General features: G+C 44.5%; 1 protein-coding gene across 3 annotated transcripts in view; it reads right to left on the minus strand.

Annotated features, from left to right (window-relative positions):
* The window catches only part of MICU1 (mitochondrial calcium uptake 1), an 84,632-nt gene that overhangs the window by 6,116 nt on the left and 61,404 nt on the right, over positions 1 to 17,112 (minus strand). For all 3 annotated transcript variants that reach the window (XM_056495597.1, XM_056495596.1, XM_056495598.1), the window contains 2 exons: positions 4,884 to 5,021; positions 834 to 942 (listed from right to left, as the gene is read on the minus strand). In XM_056495597.1, coding sequence (XP_056351572.1) covers positions 834 to 942; positions 4,884 to 5,021 — 247 coding nt within the window. The remainder of the gene's footprint in view (positions 1 to 833; positions 943 to 4,883; positions 5,022 to 17,112) is intronic.

Below are 17,112 nucleotides of genomic sequence, written 5' to 3' on the forward strand. Positions count from 1 at the left end.
CACACCAGCTAAGAAAAGGAAACATGATGAGGAGAAGGATATGGATTGGTCTGATCAATAAACCACATTATTACCAAGGTCCCCAGGAAACACTAGCTCTGAGGTTTATTCAGCCCACTCCTCTGGACTGTGGGTTATCTGAAATGGAGTCTCTGGACAGACTTTAATGCTCAGTCTGGGACCTCAGTGGTGTTCCAGGGCTCCCCCTTTTTCCCTCCAGCACTCCCAGGAGGGAAGATGTTTGCCACTGCTTGGATTTCCAATTAGAAATGCAGCCTTTATTTCTAGGCAAAGTCTCTGATTTTTGAGCAAAGCTGAAACAAAACAAGGGTTGAGCAGTTCCTACCACCAGCCCCACTGCTGCTGTGCCTCTGCCACATGGATTAGAGCCCTCCACAGAAGAGAACTCTGCAAGAATTGTTTTACAGTCATTTTTGAAGTCCTTTGTATAAGGACAAAAAAAGGTCACTTCAAGAAGATGGGAATGAAGAAGAAATACTGAGATCTGGAACCACAGCCTGTGGCACACTCATTAGGTGACCTTGGTCCTTCTGAAGGCACCACCTTGAAATCACTGCTTCCTCATCCATTCAGGGTACACATGTCAGCCTTTTTTCTCCCTGTATCTAAAACTGTGGCAGTATAAAACTAAAATCCCTCTTTATCCATGGATGTAGTGAGCCAAGCACCTCATTACAGGGAGGAATTGCAACTTGGGTACATTTTCAACCTGACAGCCTGGGCTTGTCTGACATCTTCCTAACTCCAAAGACACAGCATGAGTTGTGCTGCCTCAGGCTTTCAGCACCTGAACATCCCACAGCTTTTCATACCTTTATCAAGAGAAGCTCCAGCCATGTGGTAGAAGCTCAAAGCTGTGTCCACGTCGTTTATGTTCTTCAGGAAAGTGAAGAAGTTCTCCACCTCCTCAAATGTCAGCCCCTAGGACAGAGAAAAGACACTCATGTGGCAATGGGAAAAGGAGATCATGGACACTGTCTGGAAATGACACAGCCTGAAGTTGTAGCCAGAAGGAAATTCATCCACACACTCCAAAAACTCAACCTTGGAACTTGAGGATGTGGGTTGTGACCTGGACTTTTGTTCCCCTCCTGGCCCCACCAGTCCCACAAGGGGAAGGGACTGAAAACCATTTCCCATGTGAGCAGACACACCACAAGCCTGCAGCTGGGACGTAGCTGAATTTGCAATTCACCTGCAAACAGGTGAATTGATAATTTATTTTGAAGCCTGCACACTTGCAATGACAATATCAGTCTGTGCACTGTAAGGTCTCTCCCAAGAGATTTGGGGATCCCTGGGGGAATCCAGTGTGGCAGAAGGTGGCACTAAAGCACAGAAGTGTCCCAGTTGGCTTTGCTGCTGGAGGCAGGGTCCCTGTCCACCCACTTACCTGGGCCAGGTGAGAGCCAACAGCCACGTTCTGGGATAGTCATGGAAAAACATCCTGAGATCCCCAGGAGGAGAACTGCCAATGAGCACAGCTCTGGGAACCCCACCTGGTTACACTACACCTGATCTTATCACCCAGTTCAGCTCCAGCACAAGCACAGCACTGCTGGGACAAGAGCTGGAGCCTCCAACTCCTCCAGCAGAGGCACGGCACGGAGCCAAGGGAGGAGGTGAATCATCACCACAGTAATAACCACTCAGACTCCCTCTCTGGGAGACATAAATCAGCTTGTCAACAGGAGTTCAGGTTCAGGCTCCTCCTATCCTGCCTGGCACGACAGATTGATAGAGCAAGATACTAAAAATCCTAACTGCAGAACACGGCACAGTTCCATGGTCTGGATGTGTTCAGCAGGTACTGTCAAATACAAATTTACACAATCTGCTCTAACTCTGCTCAAACAGCTTCTAATGAGGGAAGAAGCCACCAATCTTTTGAAAGAAAAAGAACATTTTTAAGGCCTTTCCATACAGACATTTGCAGCTTGTTCCCATCTTTGCTGTATGTGGCACTGCACTGATGATCTACGTGTGCACCATCACATGCAACAGCAGCTTTGTCAGCCCTGGACTCATGGATCTGGGCCAGAAAGGATGAGATGGCAAAATGGGAGAGCACATATGGACAACAGAGCTGACTGAAGAGAGAAATCCCTGGTGACTCTGCAGGAGCTTTCCTTGAATGTTTTTGCCTGCTCCTCTTCCCAAGAGGAACACTAGGATGTACAGCAGAATTAAATTAAATACTGTCCCAGGAAAAAAAATGATGCAATAAATCAGGTACTTCTGCAGGAAGCACTGCAAAGATCCCTCTGTTTTGCACAATGGTTCTACAAGAGAAAATATCTTTGCAATTATCATGATGCCTCCCTGCCTGGGAGCAGGGCACTGAGAGTGTGGAAAGCCTGGAGGAACCACAGGTGTGTGCCAGAAGAAGACATTGTGCTGTGATCTCCCTGCTCTGTCTGGGACATCTGAGCTTTGCAGTGTTCTAAGCAAAAAGCCACAAACCTCATATTTTCCTGGAATCCCCAAAATGGCAGATGTCAAGGCCAAGCAAAAATGGACCCTTGTTTGGAATCCTGGAATGGTCTGGGTGGGAAGGGACCTCAAATCCCTTCTCATTCCACCCCCTGCCATGGGCAGGGACACCTTCCACTATCCCAGGCTGCTCCCAGCCCCACCCAACCTGGCCTTTATGGTCCTTTCACCAGCTGAAAAAACAAAACCATTGACACACATGTATCCTACAAATCGTGGCTTTCATGTGGACAAAACCACTGGATGTCTGTAGCAAGAATACCATCAAAATTATGAAATTTAATTTTTTTTTTTTGAGGAATCCTATAGGTGAGGCTAGCACCAGTGTTAACTCTGTTCCAGCTACCAGAATAAAATAAAAATCAGAGACTGGGACAGCCTCAGGCAAGTCAACAGATGAATGATTGCCTCTTTCAAGGCATTTGTAGCTCCAGCTGTTGATTCAAAATCAGCTGAATCCCTTCATAACCCAAGTAATCCCCATGAAACAGCAGCAGGGAGACTCCAGAAGCACTTCCCTGCTTGTAACACAACAGCTCAAACATCTCCTGCAAAAATTAGGACTTTTCACCTGGGAATTCCACCTCACTGCTATCTCCACAGAAAAATACCCCAGCCAGCCCCTGAAGCACCTGTAGGAGAGGACATGAATCACTGGTTTCTGAAGAGACAGCTTGGTTTTCTAGCAGTTAGGGGGGCATAAACCAAATACCTTGCTTGTGAATATTGCTGGTGACTCAGATCCTTTTTACTAGAAGAAAAGCAGCTGTGCAAGAACAGCTTGGGGAGGACACTCATAAGCAATGTTAGACAAAACAGAGTGTGGCAGCTCTGCTGAATAGGCAAAGTTCACCTATCCAGGGTAAGATGGGATTTTTCCTCAAGAAAAATAAAAATAATGAAAGCAGATTAGCAGTTAATAGAAGAAAACTTATCACTCCCAAAAGCAGGAATGCAGAATAACAGCACTGGAAAACAGCTAAAGATTAGATTAAACCCAGAGTTTTGTTGTTTTGGAGGCTGCCAGGGTTGCCTTGTGCAGTCAAGGTTATTGCATCAGACAAGGAAGACAAGGTTTGACAGATTCCATAAGAAATATCTCTCAAAAGAACTACACTTCCAAGGGAAAGCCTTGCTGGGTGACTTTGGGACAGTTTATGGGCATTTCATGCTCACCAGTGCAAGGAATCATGAATTTTTCACCCATTCTCTTCCTTGTAAATATAATTCTTTTTGCCCTATTGCCCATTTTCTCTCCTTTAAAGTCCTTGGAATAAAGGAAGATAAAGATTTGCTCAGAATCTGGCTGGCTGTAAATAGAAAGACAATCTGGCTGATTTGGGGATGAGGAATAAGGTAAGGACAAGAAGTTCTTCCTCCTGCACAGATGTCAGGGTCTTGGCTTACACATGAAAGGAAGAAAACATCTGCTGTAGGAAACCTTCCAAAATAAATTCCTTTGCCTCTTTTCTCACACATCCAGCTACTGTTCAGTAATATCTATACACACATATATATATAAACCCAAAAATCACAGCAAAAGAATCAACAATTTTCAAACTTCAAAACCAGAGCTGATCTTTTCTATTAGACACATATTGCATTTAAGCACTTTCTCCTGGAGAAATCAAATTGTTCCTGTAAATGTAGGAATCCTACTAAGGAACCAAGAAAGGAGTAGACCCTGACCAAAACTTTTGTTTTATAACACACTTGGCACCTCAACCAGCTAAGAAATAAACTCTGGTTGTGATGTCAGAAGAAAGCAGCTCTAAAACAGCCAGCCAAAGACTTTCCATCCATTCTCACTTTGATGAATTGCTTGTTTATATCCCAGTTAATAAAAGAGCATTGGGGCTTAATAAAAGAACATCCATTATAGGGGCAGATGTAAAATTCTAATGCTCAATAATTTCTCAGCCCATACTTGCCTTACCTGATAAAGCACATCTTATGGTACAGATATCTTATTCCAAGGTCTCTCACTGAATTAATGAGTGTAGGGTATGCAAACTTACTTCTTTGTAAATTGTGAGTAATTTTTCCCAGAAGTTAATAACTAAATAATAAACTGCCTGGTCATAGCAGCTAATGAATCCAAGGTCGAGCCAGGAACTGGGAGCATGGCTTCAGTGTTTGTTCTGGCTCCAGACCCAAGGTGCCATTCAGCAAATTGAATTTTTAAAATTACAGCATCTATTTTCATAAGGAACAAACCTACAGCCTACACTGGACACCCACTGCACTCCCAGCTCTTCCCTCTCTCCTCCATGGCTTAAAACGGAGTAGATGTTTTTCCAAAGAAGATTGCTGAATCCCCAACCTAGGGCTGAGAAAACTCCCCCCAATTTCCCATGCATGCCACTGACCTCTCCATCCTGGAAGTGCTTCTTGAGCTGTTTGAGCATGACAGTGAGTTTCTTGGACTGCACCCCGCTGTATGCCAGCAGCATGCTGCCGAACTGCCGCTCCGTGATCCGCCCGTCCACGGGCTCGTGCCGCTCGAACTGCGCAGAGGAGACAGGGAGATGGGAACAGAGCAGCACAAAGCTCCACCTCACCATGCAGCATTGAAAGGCCACCAGAAAATATTAACACTGCAGGAAATACTGCTGGAGGAAGAGTCCTGATGTGCTCCAGTACCTGCTGTCTCTCCATGTTCACAGCCTTTGTATCTCACCCTCCCAGGGAGTGGTTCCATGGCTCCTCCAAACAGGGACTGTTTAATAAACCAAAAGTCTTGCAAAGGTTTTCTCATTTTACTCTGCAGTGTCCCAGCAAGGGAAGGTTCATGAATGTCTCCAAACTTCACTCTCCCCTAATTCTCCTCATCCTCAGACCCTTCCAGTCCCTGACTCTTAATGCTGCTGTGAGAAAGGTTTTCCCCACTGATCCATCTCTCCAGCAGTAGTTTGTCTCCTGGCTTCCACTGCAGGGGGGGAGGGAAGAGCCATTCCCCAGTTTGGGTAGGTGCACCAGGTCTTTGCCTGCTGAATAATGGAGATTTCAGCCTTTCCTTTCCCCCACCTCTGTGAATCTATAAACACCAACTAGACTTCACCCAGCTTCACAGATCTCAGCACTCAGCATCCCTTATTTGGGATAATTATATCCCTTCAAATTTCCCAGGAAACACAAGACTAACACTCCAGCTGATCACAAGCCAGATGACATTTAACAACAAAATTAATTTTTAAACTCATGGGGAACAACTTGGTACCAGTGATTGACATTCTTCTGCCTGCTGAGTTGACCATTCCTGCCTCAGCTGCTCTTCAGTGCTAATAAATTTTTCATTATTACCATATCAACCAGATTTTGGCTGCTTTTCCCAGTGGGAAACCATGGGATTCCTGGTAAGTGGAGCACCAAGGCTGGAGGGATTTGTATGGGTGACTCTGGCAGGAGGCAGATCCTAAATGGAGAAATTCTGCTTCTCAGCCCCCCCTTGTGCTTTCACCTGAGTGACCCACACAGTTTGGGGGGAAAAATGGTGATTTTTACTGTCATCTGATACAGGCTTTGGGGATCACTGATGATGCAAAACGTGGGTATCTCCCATTCTCTTGTGCTGGGGAAAGGAGAGGGAAAACTCATTTGCTGGAAATGTTCTTCATTAAAAAGCAAAAGTAGTAGTTTCTGCCACGCCTGAAGAATGCAAAGAAAATGCCCCTGGGACACAAAAATCTGCCTTCAGCACTGCTTCAAAAGCAGCCCTGATGCTTTCTTCTGCTGTAATATTCCTAATTTCATCCCCAAAGACACAAATCAGCATTTTTCTACCAACAGCCTTAAAATACCCTGAGTTTTAGCAGAGCTTTAGGTAGCATCCTTAATTAAAGGCTAGGAAATGGGTCCAAATATCTCAGCTCAACCTCCTAAGTGGTGACTGTGCTTAGAGAATCTCAAGTTGGTGTCTAAAAGCCCCCTCTCCCCCTGCCCTGCAGTAATGATCAAGCACTGGGCAGCTCCATGGGATAACACAAGCAAGCTCCCTGCAGATGGGGAAATGAAGAACCAGCTCCCTGCAGGTTTTTTTGGAACAAAACCTTCAGATTGTGGTTAGTTTTGCACTATCAAATGCAAAAAAAAAAAACAGAAAAGAAAAATTCAAATAATTTTCATCTTCATTTTTCTACTGATACATCACACAATTATTCACAAGAAATAAAAAAAAAGTCTGAAAACTGTGGAACTATTCTGCTTATTATTTATCTCACTTTAAAATGAACATTCCAACATTAAACCTGAACATTCAGATGCCCACTGTCACATACAGTGGTGCCCATGGCAAAGGTCAGCCCAGAAAGGTCAGCTGGATGAACACATCCAGTTCCCAAATTCAAATATGAGCACCACTGAACTGAAAAAAAAAAAAAAAGCAGCAGCAACCCAGTGAGGGATACAAAAAGTTCAAATCTTGCCTCCAAGCTACTGTCAGATGCATTTAAATTAATTACAGAAGGGATAAACAGGGCATGTCATTTAAAGAGAAATTTCAGGGAGGGAATTCTGCTTTTTTTTTTTTTTTTCCTCTAGTATGTCAGAGATTGTGTTTATCCATAAAGAAATGTGGCTTCAAAGGATTTGTGGGTGGAAACCCATTGATTCCTGATGGAAGAAAAGCCCCAGCTACTCCTGACACCCCCTTTCCCCTCTCCCTGCCCAGGAGCAGAGGTACATCCATGCTCCTCTACCCTCTGGAATGTTTTCTAGCCAAACACAATTCACCCCTTGGAAATGAAGGAAGTGCAAAGCCTACAGGAATTTTTCTTTCAGTACTCAATACACAGCCTACAAACAGTGTGAAGTGTTAAAACCCTCTGGGTATTTTAAAAAGCAGGAAAAACAGTGCCCATTCCCAGGTAACCACAATTATTTGCCTCCATGCACAGGATGGTACTGTACAGTTTTTCTGGTTTATTTTTCTGTTTACTGGGGGGGAAATAATCCCAAACCCTACAAGGAAGGGATGTAGGGCACAACACACTGGGATTTATCACAGGCAAGCAAGTTCTCTGACAGCATTTTCCCCTTTCATGGATCTTAAAGAAGGAAAAGTAGGGCTAAAGCAGCATTGTCTAGAAGGGAATGGAGCAGCTCCAAAATCCCACTGGGACAAAGAGAGGACAGGGGGGTCTTACACCACCCCAAATTCAGCACACACACAACCAGCCAGGGAGTCCAGAACCTCCAGAGCAGCTTCCACTTGCAGCCACTTGGTGCCAGCAGTGGATTCTGCATCTGCAGCAGGCAAGGAGAATGGGACAGAATGCTGGCCACTGTTCTTCCTGCAGGCCAGGAAACCTGAGGTGCTGAAGAAATTAGCCTGAAATATAAAAGGCTGTGTGTTTTGAAATTCATGAAAAGCCAACGTGATGTGAAAGGAAATCTAGGGTGCTTATGGAAGAGTTCAGCAGGAATTGGAGTGACAGGACAGGAGGGAATAGTTTCAAACTGAAATAAAAGAGGTTTAGATGAGATACTAGGAAGAAATTGTTTCCTGGGAGGGTGGGGAGGCCCTTGGCACAGGGTGCCCAGGGAAGCTGTGGCTGCTCCTGGATCCCTGGAAGTGTCCAAGGCCAGGAGGAGGTAGAGGAAGGTGTCCCTGCCCATGGCAGAGGGATGGAATGAGATGAGCTTTAAAATCCCTTCCAACACATTCTGGAATCCTGTGGGAAGGGAGGAAGGCAGGAGAAATGGGGTGCAGCCCTTGGTCCACCAGCTTTGCTAGCCCAGGCCCAGCAGCCAGTCCAAATACATAGCAGGGTATTCCTGATTTATTTCTCATTTAAAAGATTACCCATAACCTTAAACACACATTAAATAGTCCCAAACTCCCCCACAACCCTGACAGGATGAGCACATTCCTGCTCCTCTATAAGATGAAATGCCCAGTTTTGTTCAAATAACCCCACTCTCCTTCCTTCTGAGAGAAAAGCTTTCTCACATGAGGAGAGCAGAGGACAAATAAGCAATTTTCCCTGCTTCTACATCTCCTCAATTGCACAACTTTATGGAAAAGCAATACAAGGACCCACCATAAAACAACAGACCCATAATATCTTTTCTTCCTTGCTTCATTGTTTTTTTCCTCCACTAACTCAATCCATCTTCCCCTGCAGGAAATCAAACCCCAGGCTCTGAGGAGCATCCAGCCCAAACCAATTCAGAGGCACCACCATGAGAAACATCCTGGTGGGGAACAGAAACAAAAAAACCAAACCTAAATGCAGATATTGGTTTCCTTTAATCTCTCCTTCTGTAGGAAATGAAGCAGCTCTGATGGCCTCAGAAAAAGGCCAAGTTTGGGTAGCACACACTTCTCAGGGGAAGGTTTCTTTTCCCAGCTGACTCTCCTTCCTCCTCAATAAATTTGTCTTAATCAATAGTATCACTAGGGGAAGATTCTACCTAAAACTCCAGTGCTAAAATCCTCTCTAAGCAGAAAAGGGGAGTTTTAAAAACTGTTTGAAAAAGGAGGAGCAGTGTTTTGTGATTGCTGCCAGCAGACCCAACTGGACCCTGCTCTGCATTTGGGGAAAGGACACCAAAATCCTCAGAGAGGGCTCAGCACCACCAGACAACCATGAGTGGATGTCAAAACTTCCCATGGAAAAGCAGGATAAATTATACCTGGAGATGATGCCCCTCCTTCCTAACCTGGCATTTTTGGGCCTGACACACTGGTGGCTTGTGTCTCCTGCTTTGTCTGCTGGAGAAGAAAATGGCTAAAACAACCTCCAGGCCCTTGCACTTGGCACAGACAGCATTTAGGATCCACCAAATCAGTGCAGGACAGAAACACCCAGCTGTAACACCAGCCAGCATGATGAAAACACAGCTCAGACTTTTCCTAAAGCAATGCCAAAAGGATACACCTCCTCTCCTCTTCAAACACTCATATTAGCTAAATATCCAGCTGTATTTTAGCAGGCTCTAACATTTCTAGGAAGGCAAGCAAACAGATGATGTATTCCCTACAATCTCAAAGCAAGGATCTGAAATAAATAAATGTATGTGTGCCACATTGCTAATTGAGATAGCAAAGAGAAATACATCCAACAAGGACTTTTGGATGGGGAGAGAAATGCTGAGGGATGATCTTGGAGCTTCTTTCTGGAGGTTAAAAAAAAAACTTCCATGGGAGAAATATTGCTAATATGAATTCTATTAGGTTTAGGGGGAGTTGAAAAAGGTGACCTGCTCTGTGCATAATAAGGAATCAAAAGGGTCTGGGAAATAATGATTTGTAGGGTAATACTCAGATTCATAATATATGACCCTTTAAAGTGGTATTTGCTCAAAGCTTTATTTGACAGGCTGTAATACATTATTTATCTGCAAACTACTGCAGCACTGGCTCTGTTTACTGTTCTGGAGAAGGAGGCTGCCAGGATCTCTCATCAAGTTGCATATACAACTATGACAGGAAGAAAAAGAAAGGGGAAAACACTGTTTATCTTCCTAAATCCCAGCAACCTCGTCTGTCCAAAAAAATTTAATGTATTTCTGAGTAAGCTGAAGTGTTTGCACAGGCACCAAAAAAAAAAGAAAGGCAAAAGTTTCTAAAGGCTTTTTGTTTGGGAAGATTTAAAATACTTTGATTGAAGTTTTAAAATACTAAATTTTTTTTTGGGGGGGCAGTGGGAATAATTGTGCTGAAAGGAATTTTCTGTGGATATGGATCTAAAGCACTGCGTTTTGTAAGATGAAGCTCAGCCTGCTCTGGACACAGCCTACACAGAGCCCCTGGGTGTAACTACTGCATTATTTGGTAAAACCCACTCAAAGACACAGCTCCAAAGATGTTCAGAGCAGCCAGCAGCAGGAGGAATGAAAATGGGAAGGAGGAAATGCCAAACCCAGCCTGGACCATCACTTCTCTTTACCTTAGAGAATAATAAAGAAATGAAAGAAATGGGAGCTATTTTCACATGAGAAAAATCCAATTTTCCAAACACTCTCCCTGTTCACACCTTCCTCCCTCTGCCTAAGAGAATATGTAGCAGCCAGGTTAAAAATGTCCATCTGTCAGCAGCAGTGCAATCCCAGCAGACCTGATGTTGGAGAGAAGCTTTGGTGATTTCAGTGACCTTGGCAAGCCACTGCTGTCTGCAAGGGGGAAAAATTCATTGCCACCACCAGCCACTTGTTCTGCTTTAATGAGCAATTAAAAAAAGGTTATGTAAAGATGGCTGCACCTGAACTTCAGCCCCATGAATGAAAATATCTTCCTGCAGGCTCTGAGCAGATCCCTGTTTTGAAATTCTGTGCAGTGAGGGAACGACAGGGAGGAAACCTAAAGAAAAGGAATTTGTAATGCTAAGGAGAAAAGACAGGTCTGATAAATTAAAAGGATGGAGGGGAGAAGAGTTGAGCCATCTCCTCCCTTGTCTGCTCTCCAGACCTGCCTCTGGCACTGCCATCCCTGCCCTTGACAGTGCTCCTGGCACCACAGAACAGAGCAGTTTTTCTGTCCTGCATGCTCCCTGAATAAGAGGAAAGTTCAGAAGCAGAACAAACTCCCAGCCTTCCTGCAGGAAAACACACAGGACAGCAGAGCTGTAAACATCAGAGTGAAGCCATTACTCTGAAAAACACCAATATCTAAATCTCCATGGAACTGCTGTACACAGTTTTATTAAGAAATACGGCTCCCTTGCTGCTTGTTAAGAGTTCACACTATTTTCTGCTTGACCTTGGTGCTCAGTTCCTCAAGAAGAATAAGTTTGCAGGAGTTTAATTCAGTGTAGCAGGGAAAAGGGTCCTGCTCTCATGTCCTTCCTGCATCAGCAGAAGCAAAGCCAGGGCTGAAGCACAGCCAGCAACATGTGGAGGTGCAGAAGAGCTCTGAATTCAGAGCCTGGAAGGGGAGAAAGAGCAAGAGGACTGAGGTGTTTGCTCATCCAGAAGGAGGAGGCAGAGGTCAGGCACCTCCTACAAGAACACATCCACACAGACATCCCCAACCTATTGCCCACCAACTTTTGCTCCTCTCTGGCTGTTGGCTAATTTGGTTGTGCACACAAAAATGAGAGCATCTATGCTAAATAGCTTATATTTCCTAATTCATGGACTCTGATACAAACCTGCACACATTCCTGTGGCAATGAATCCAATGACACTGCTGGGATTTTATTCACAGGGGTCCCACACAAGGCTCTGCTGCACTGCAGGAGCTCAGCAGTGGATTTACACACCCTTCAGAAACCAGAGGAGCCTGCTGGTACAGAGCAAAGCCTTTCACTGCTGCTAATGATGCAATAAATAGAAATTCCAATAAAATCCTCCACAGCTTCCCCTGCAGAGCCACTGCATCAACCATGCTGAAGTCACTGGTCCAAATAGAAGCAAGGCAGCAGTGGGTGTTCTCTCACCAGGTGGTTGCCCCATGAAGCATCCATCCCAAAAAAGAGGATGCCACAGCTGCTCCTTTGTGCTCCAGCCTGTCCCAGCCATACTCACAAGCAGCTGCAGCACACCATGGAACACTCCTGGACCACTGGATATTTTGGTGACCAATGACAGGACCCAAGGGAAGGGCCTGAAGTTGTGTCAGGAGAAGTTTAGGCTGGATACTGGGAAAAGGTTCTTATCCCAGAGGGTAATCAGGCATTGAACAGGCTCCCAGGGAATGGGCATGGCCCCAGGGCTGCCAGAGCTCCAGGAGTGTTTGGACAATGCTCTCAGGCACAGGGTGGGATTGCAGGGCCAGGAGTTGGCCTCCATGATCCTTGTGGTGCCCTTCCCACTCAGGACATTCTGCTCCATATGCTCTTATAATCCTGAGGCCCCCAAAAGCACCCCACAGACTCTTCCTCTGCCTTTCAGGGTGAGGCACTGGGAGAGTTTGATTTCTCTGGTGCAAATTTCCTCACTTGTACTAGGGAGGAATCATTTAGGAACAGCATTTATGGCATTTTCTGGCTGAGGCACAAAGACCAGCTTTCAGTAACTCACCCATGACAGCAAACCCTCAACCCACCAGCACTGCCCCTGCTGAATGGGAAAAGGGACAGGAATCAGCCTGCCTTGGGTTTCAACTAAACTTTCCCTGGTGCACACTTAGGCATTTCATTACCTGCTCTGCTGTTCCTGATTGATGAAAATGACTTGCCTCAGACTCCTTTATGGTGACTCCTTGTGTTTACTGAGACAGTTATATCTCCCTTCTGCCTTTCCTTTAAGCTGCACATGCCATGGCCTCATAACTTATCCCTATCCTCAGATTTTTTTTTTCCCATACCAATGTTCCACTCTGAATTCTTCCCAAGTCTTTGGCTGACACTGGACAAGAACTGAATGCCAGCTTTTCCCCAAACCTGAGGCAGTGCAGTAACCTGAAAGCCTCACATGACCCTTTCCACTCACATACCAAGACAAAAGCAGGCTGCCAGCTTTGAATGCTGTCAAAACCAGGATGAGCTGTCCAAAACACTTCCACTAGCTGCCTAGAAATTCCCAGATTACATATGTGTATGCAGGACTGTGCCTCCTACAGAGCTCCCTGATGTGAAACTATTCACAGTGGTTGGATGATCCCACTTTTAACTGGACATGTCACAAAATTCTGTCACCTACTCTCATGGCTATCCATCAAAGGCAGGGACATCAGCCTCACTTCTGTTCCCTAAACTCCTCACACAGGAAATGCAGAAGGAGCATGTAGGTCTGCAGGGTAACTCCCCTCTCCTTGGCACTAAATCTATCATGGCTTTGTGCATCTCTGACTTTAGTAAGTACTTCTGGAGGGCAAAGCCTCCATACCCAGATCCTCTTTTCCTCCAGAACTGTTTAAAGGTTATTAGTTATCACCATACCTTTTATCTAGTCAGGGCCTGACAACAGTGGCACAGACACATCACTCATCCTCTGGGATAAACAGGACTCATGGGGCACACTTCAGGCTTTCTGTATTTAGCCATCAGCCCATCCTCCTCTCCCTCCCCTGCAGCCAGCTCAGGAAATCAGTAATAAAGAACACTAACAACCTTTGTACCTGTCATTAATTGCCCCACTGAAGAGGCAATTCCACTAGTGCTGGCTTGGCTTTTCAGATGTAAGGATCACATGAAAGAAGAAAAAGCAAATCTGGAACTAAAGCAGGAGTTCTAGATATATGGGTTATAGATACAGTACTAGGTGTAGAGCTGACAAAACAATGTGAGTACACAAAATCCATTACAGGATTGCTGAAAGGGCAGAATTCATAAGGAAAAAGGGGAAATATGACATTTCCCATCATTGCTCCCACAGGGGCTGGGTCAGTGGTGAGGCTGAAGTGAGAGGATCAGCAGGTAAAGGACAACTCTGAGAGACAACACAGCTAATCGTGACTGAGACTGTCATAAAGGTGACTTAAAATCAAATAAAAATGTCTTGTATGAATTCAACTGCAAATTGACTTCTAAAAAGTCTGAGTTTGGGGCCCCTCCTTACAAAGCTCAGCCAATCTGACACTGTCAGACTTCATTTTTCAGGCTACTCAAGACAATTTACTTAAGTTACTCATTTTCCCCCTAAATGACTGCAGCAGAAACAAAGATTTGTGACTCATTACTGCAAGTTTTGCTGCCTGTGTTAAAAAATCACTGAAAAAGTGAATTGCTCTGCCAGCCTATATAAAAACAAGGCAGAATCCCAAAAACTCCTGAGTAAGCTGTAATAACAGAGCAGTTTTTAATACCTGCCACAGGATTACTTGCATACTAACTATTCCAACACTGGGACTCAGAAAGGCACTTACAGATTTGAGTTATTACCCTAAAACCCAACTGAGCAGCATCAGAAATGCCTTCTGAAATCAGAATATTTGTTAAGACAGGCCTGAGATCCCAAAGGATCTAATGAGGTGTGTGCAGATGGAAGAGCATCCATCACCCCTTCTTCATAAAAACCAAAGCAGACAGTAACTGGCATTGGGCAAGAAAACAGGAATTTCCAGGATAAAGAAACCTGGTGCTGTGCTCAAGGGTGCTGGCAGGCAGTAATGATGCCTTTATGGTATTTCATAATATAAAGACATTTATTGTCCCCAGTTATAAATAAGCTGTTAAAAAACCAACTACTATTAGTCAGGAAGATGCACAATTGGCTGAAATCATCACAACCTAAATGGTCACAGCAGAAAAAGAACAAGTAACATGAAACTGAAAAAAAAAAAATCCCCATTGCTTCTTAAAGAGGGAAGTGGGAACCCATGGAGGGTCAGTGCCCACCCCTGGAGTGAAAGAGGCAGTGGAAAACCAGAGCACAAAAAAATCTGTTTCTCTTGCTTTACATTCAAGTTACAGCTGATGTTCCTTCACCTTAAAAAGTATTTTATTCCTTTCAATTTGCAGAGGCACTGAGGAACTGACCCAGTTCACAGAGAACATTATCTTCAAGCAGCCTATTCCCCCTGCAAAGGCAGGGCCACACCACCTGCTTTAATGGCCATGAAATGAAGGCAGTGAACTGTGCAACTGCCTTCACCAAAATAAAATAATCAGTCCTTGGCTCAGTCTCTCACTTGGATTTGTAAATTCCAAATCAAAAAGGGAATAAATTCAGTTTCAAATTGCAATGACTGACTTGATGAGAACTTAATAAAATGCTGATCACACAATCTGAGCATGTGAGCAATAATATACAAGACTGAAGTGACAGAGCTCTGAAAAGTCTTGTCTTAATAGGCTGGGGGGCATCTTCTTGTGAAAAAACCTTAATTCCAATGCAAATAAAAGCCTGCTTTGCTCAAGCCAGGCTGAACCTTGGATCCTGATGCAGTGATTGGCACCATTTCCAACTGAGTCAGCTCTACCTGGGAGCTGAGACAGACCAACAAGTCCCCTGTTGCTGTCCTTGTACTGATTTTATATAAAAGAACCAAATTTTGAAGGGTGATGCTTAAATTTAGGTTATATGACTGGAAGCAGGAGGCTGGGAGCTGCTGTTAAAACTCAGGGCAAAGCAAATTAAAAAGGAGATTAAATTCAGAAGAGTTGGACAGCATTTCTTATAAAACATCCAGGAGTGAACAACAGAGGTCACCTAATAGAGACCACCTATTTAGGAGCATACAGATAAGCCCTGAACACTTTCCCAGCAGAAACATTCAGAATAATAAAGCAAACAGAAAAGGTGGGGACAAAAGCAGAGATGAAGAATTTTGGGTATGTTATAAATCCAGGTCCTTTAGGATTAGGATTAGGACTAGGACTGACACCAACCTTCCCCAGCAAGGTAACAATGAGTCACTCACAAGCTCTGTTGTTTTTCCCTTAAATCATCTCCATCAGCAGTGCCAAGGCAACAGCCAGGCTTTTAGAGGGACACACACCCAGGATGTGCCAGCTGCTCCCCTAAATCCACAAGAGCAGCCACCAAAAGATGCTGGAGATGTTCCCTGGGGAGTGCCACAAGCACTGAAATGCTCATCAGGAATTTAACATGTTTGCTTCAAGTATATGCAAATGCTGTGCTGAACATACTAAACTCCACTATAACTCCCTGAACTGTGATTTTTTTTTCTTTTTTTCTTAAAGTTATTCAAACCTGCTCTAAATTGAAAACCCAGAGGAGCACCAGGAGTTCACACCCACAGCCTACAGGGCCTGGCCTAAGCTGCAGCATTCCCCAGTGCCAGAAAGACTGGTAACAAACTGAATAAGCCAGGCTGCAACTCACAAAAAAACCTCTTTAAATTTATCATATCTTCAGAGCAGCAAGAGTTTTATTGCTTAGTATTGTTCATTTTTGTGCTGACACCTGTTAAATAAACAGGTTTTTTTCCATTTCTCTCTTGTTTTGGGTTGATGTGGCCAGAAATGTGAATTCTGTCACCATCTGCTGAAGTGGGTGGGGCAGTGACCCTGATCTCCTGGCACATATTATCTGCTAATGGGCCATCTTTAAACCAGCTGGGCAATCATCTTTATCTTTCCCACAGCCCACCCTCCCTCCAGGAAGATATCATCTGCTGCTGGCCCATTCAGTCCCACTGCATGACTGATAAAATTCCATCATCCCACTGGGAGATGCTCCAGCCAGGGGAGCAGCCAAGCCTTTCCTACCCAGATAAAAACTGAGATTTTGGACAGCAAGTTATCCATCTTTCCACTGGATTCCAGAGGAAAGCCAGACCTTTCCACATCATCCCTGCACCTTCAGAGGAAAACTGCACCTTCTCCAGGAGCACTGCTCCAGCTGAACCACATCTGCCACTGCAGGAGGATGCAGCCACCATTGAATGGGACTGTGCCAACACCCTGACTGACTGACGGGTGTCAGCTTGGATTCTGACTCTGGCAGTGTTTTGGGATTGTTCTTTGTAATACTGCATTTCTATTTTAATTTTCCTAGTAAAGAACTGTTATTCCTAATTCCCCTATCTTTGCCTGAGAGCCCCTTAATTGTAACAACTTGGAGGGAGAGGGTTTACATTCTCCATTCCAAAGAGAAGCTTCTGTCTTTATTGGCAGACACCTTTAAACCAGGACATCTCTGAAAAAAAATTTCCCCAAACCAGTTAAAAAAAAGACAACTTAACTCTGTTTCCTAGAAGAACCCCATTCAAAAATTTTCTCCCAAATTTGCCCTCAACCATGACAGCTG

This window comes from Oenanthe melanoleuca, chromosome 6 (assembly GCF_029582105.1).
Source record: "Oenanthe melanoleuca isolate GR-GAL-2019-014 chromosome 6, OMel1.0, whole genome shotgun sequence".
Taxonomy (NCBI): domain Eukaryota; kingdom Metazoa; phylum Chordata; class Aves; order Passeriformes; family Muscicapidae; genus Oenanthe; species Oenanthe melanoleuca.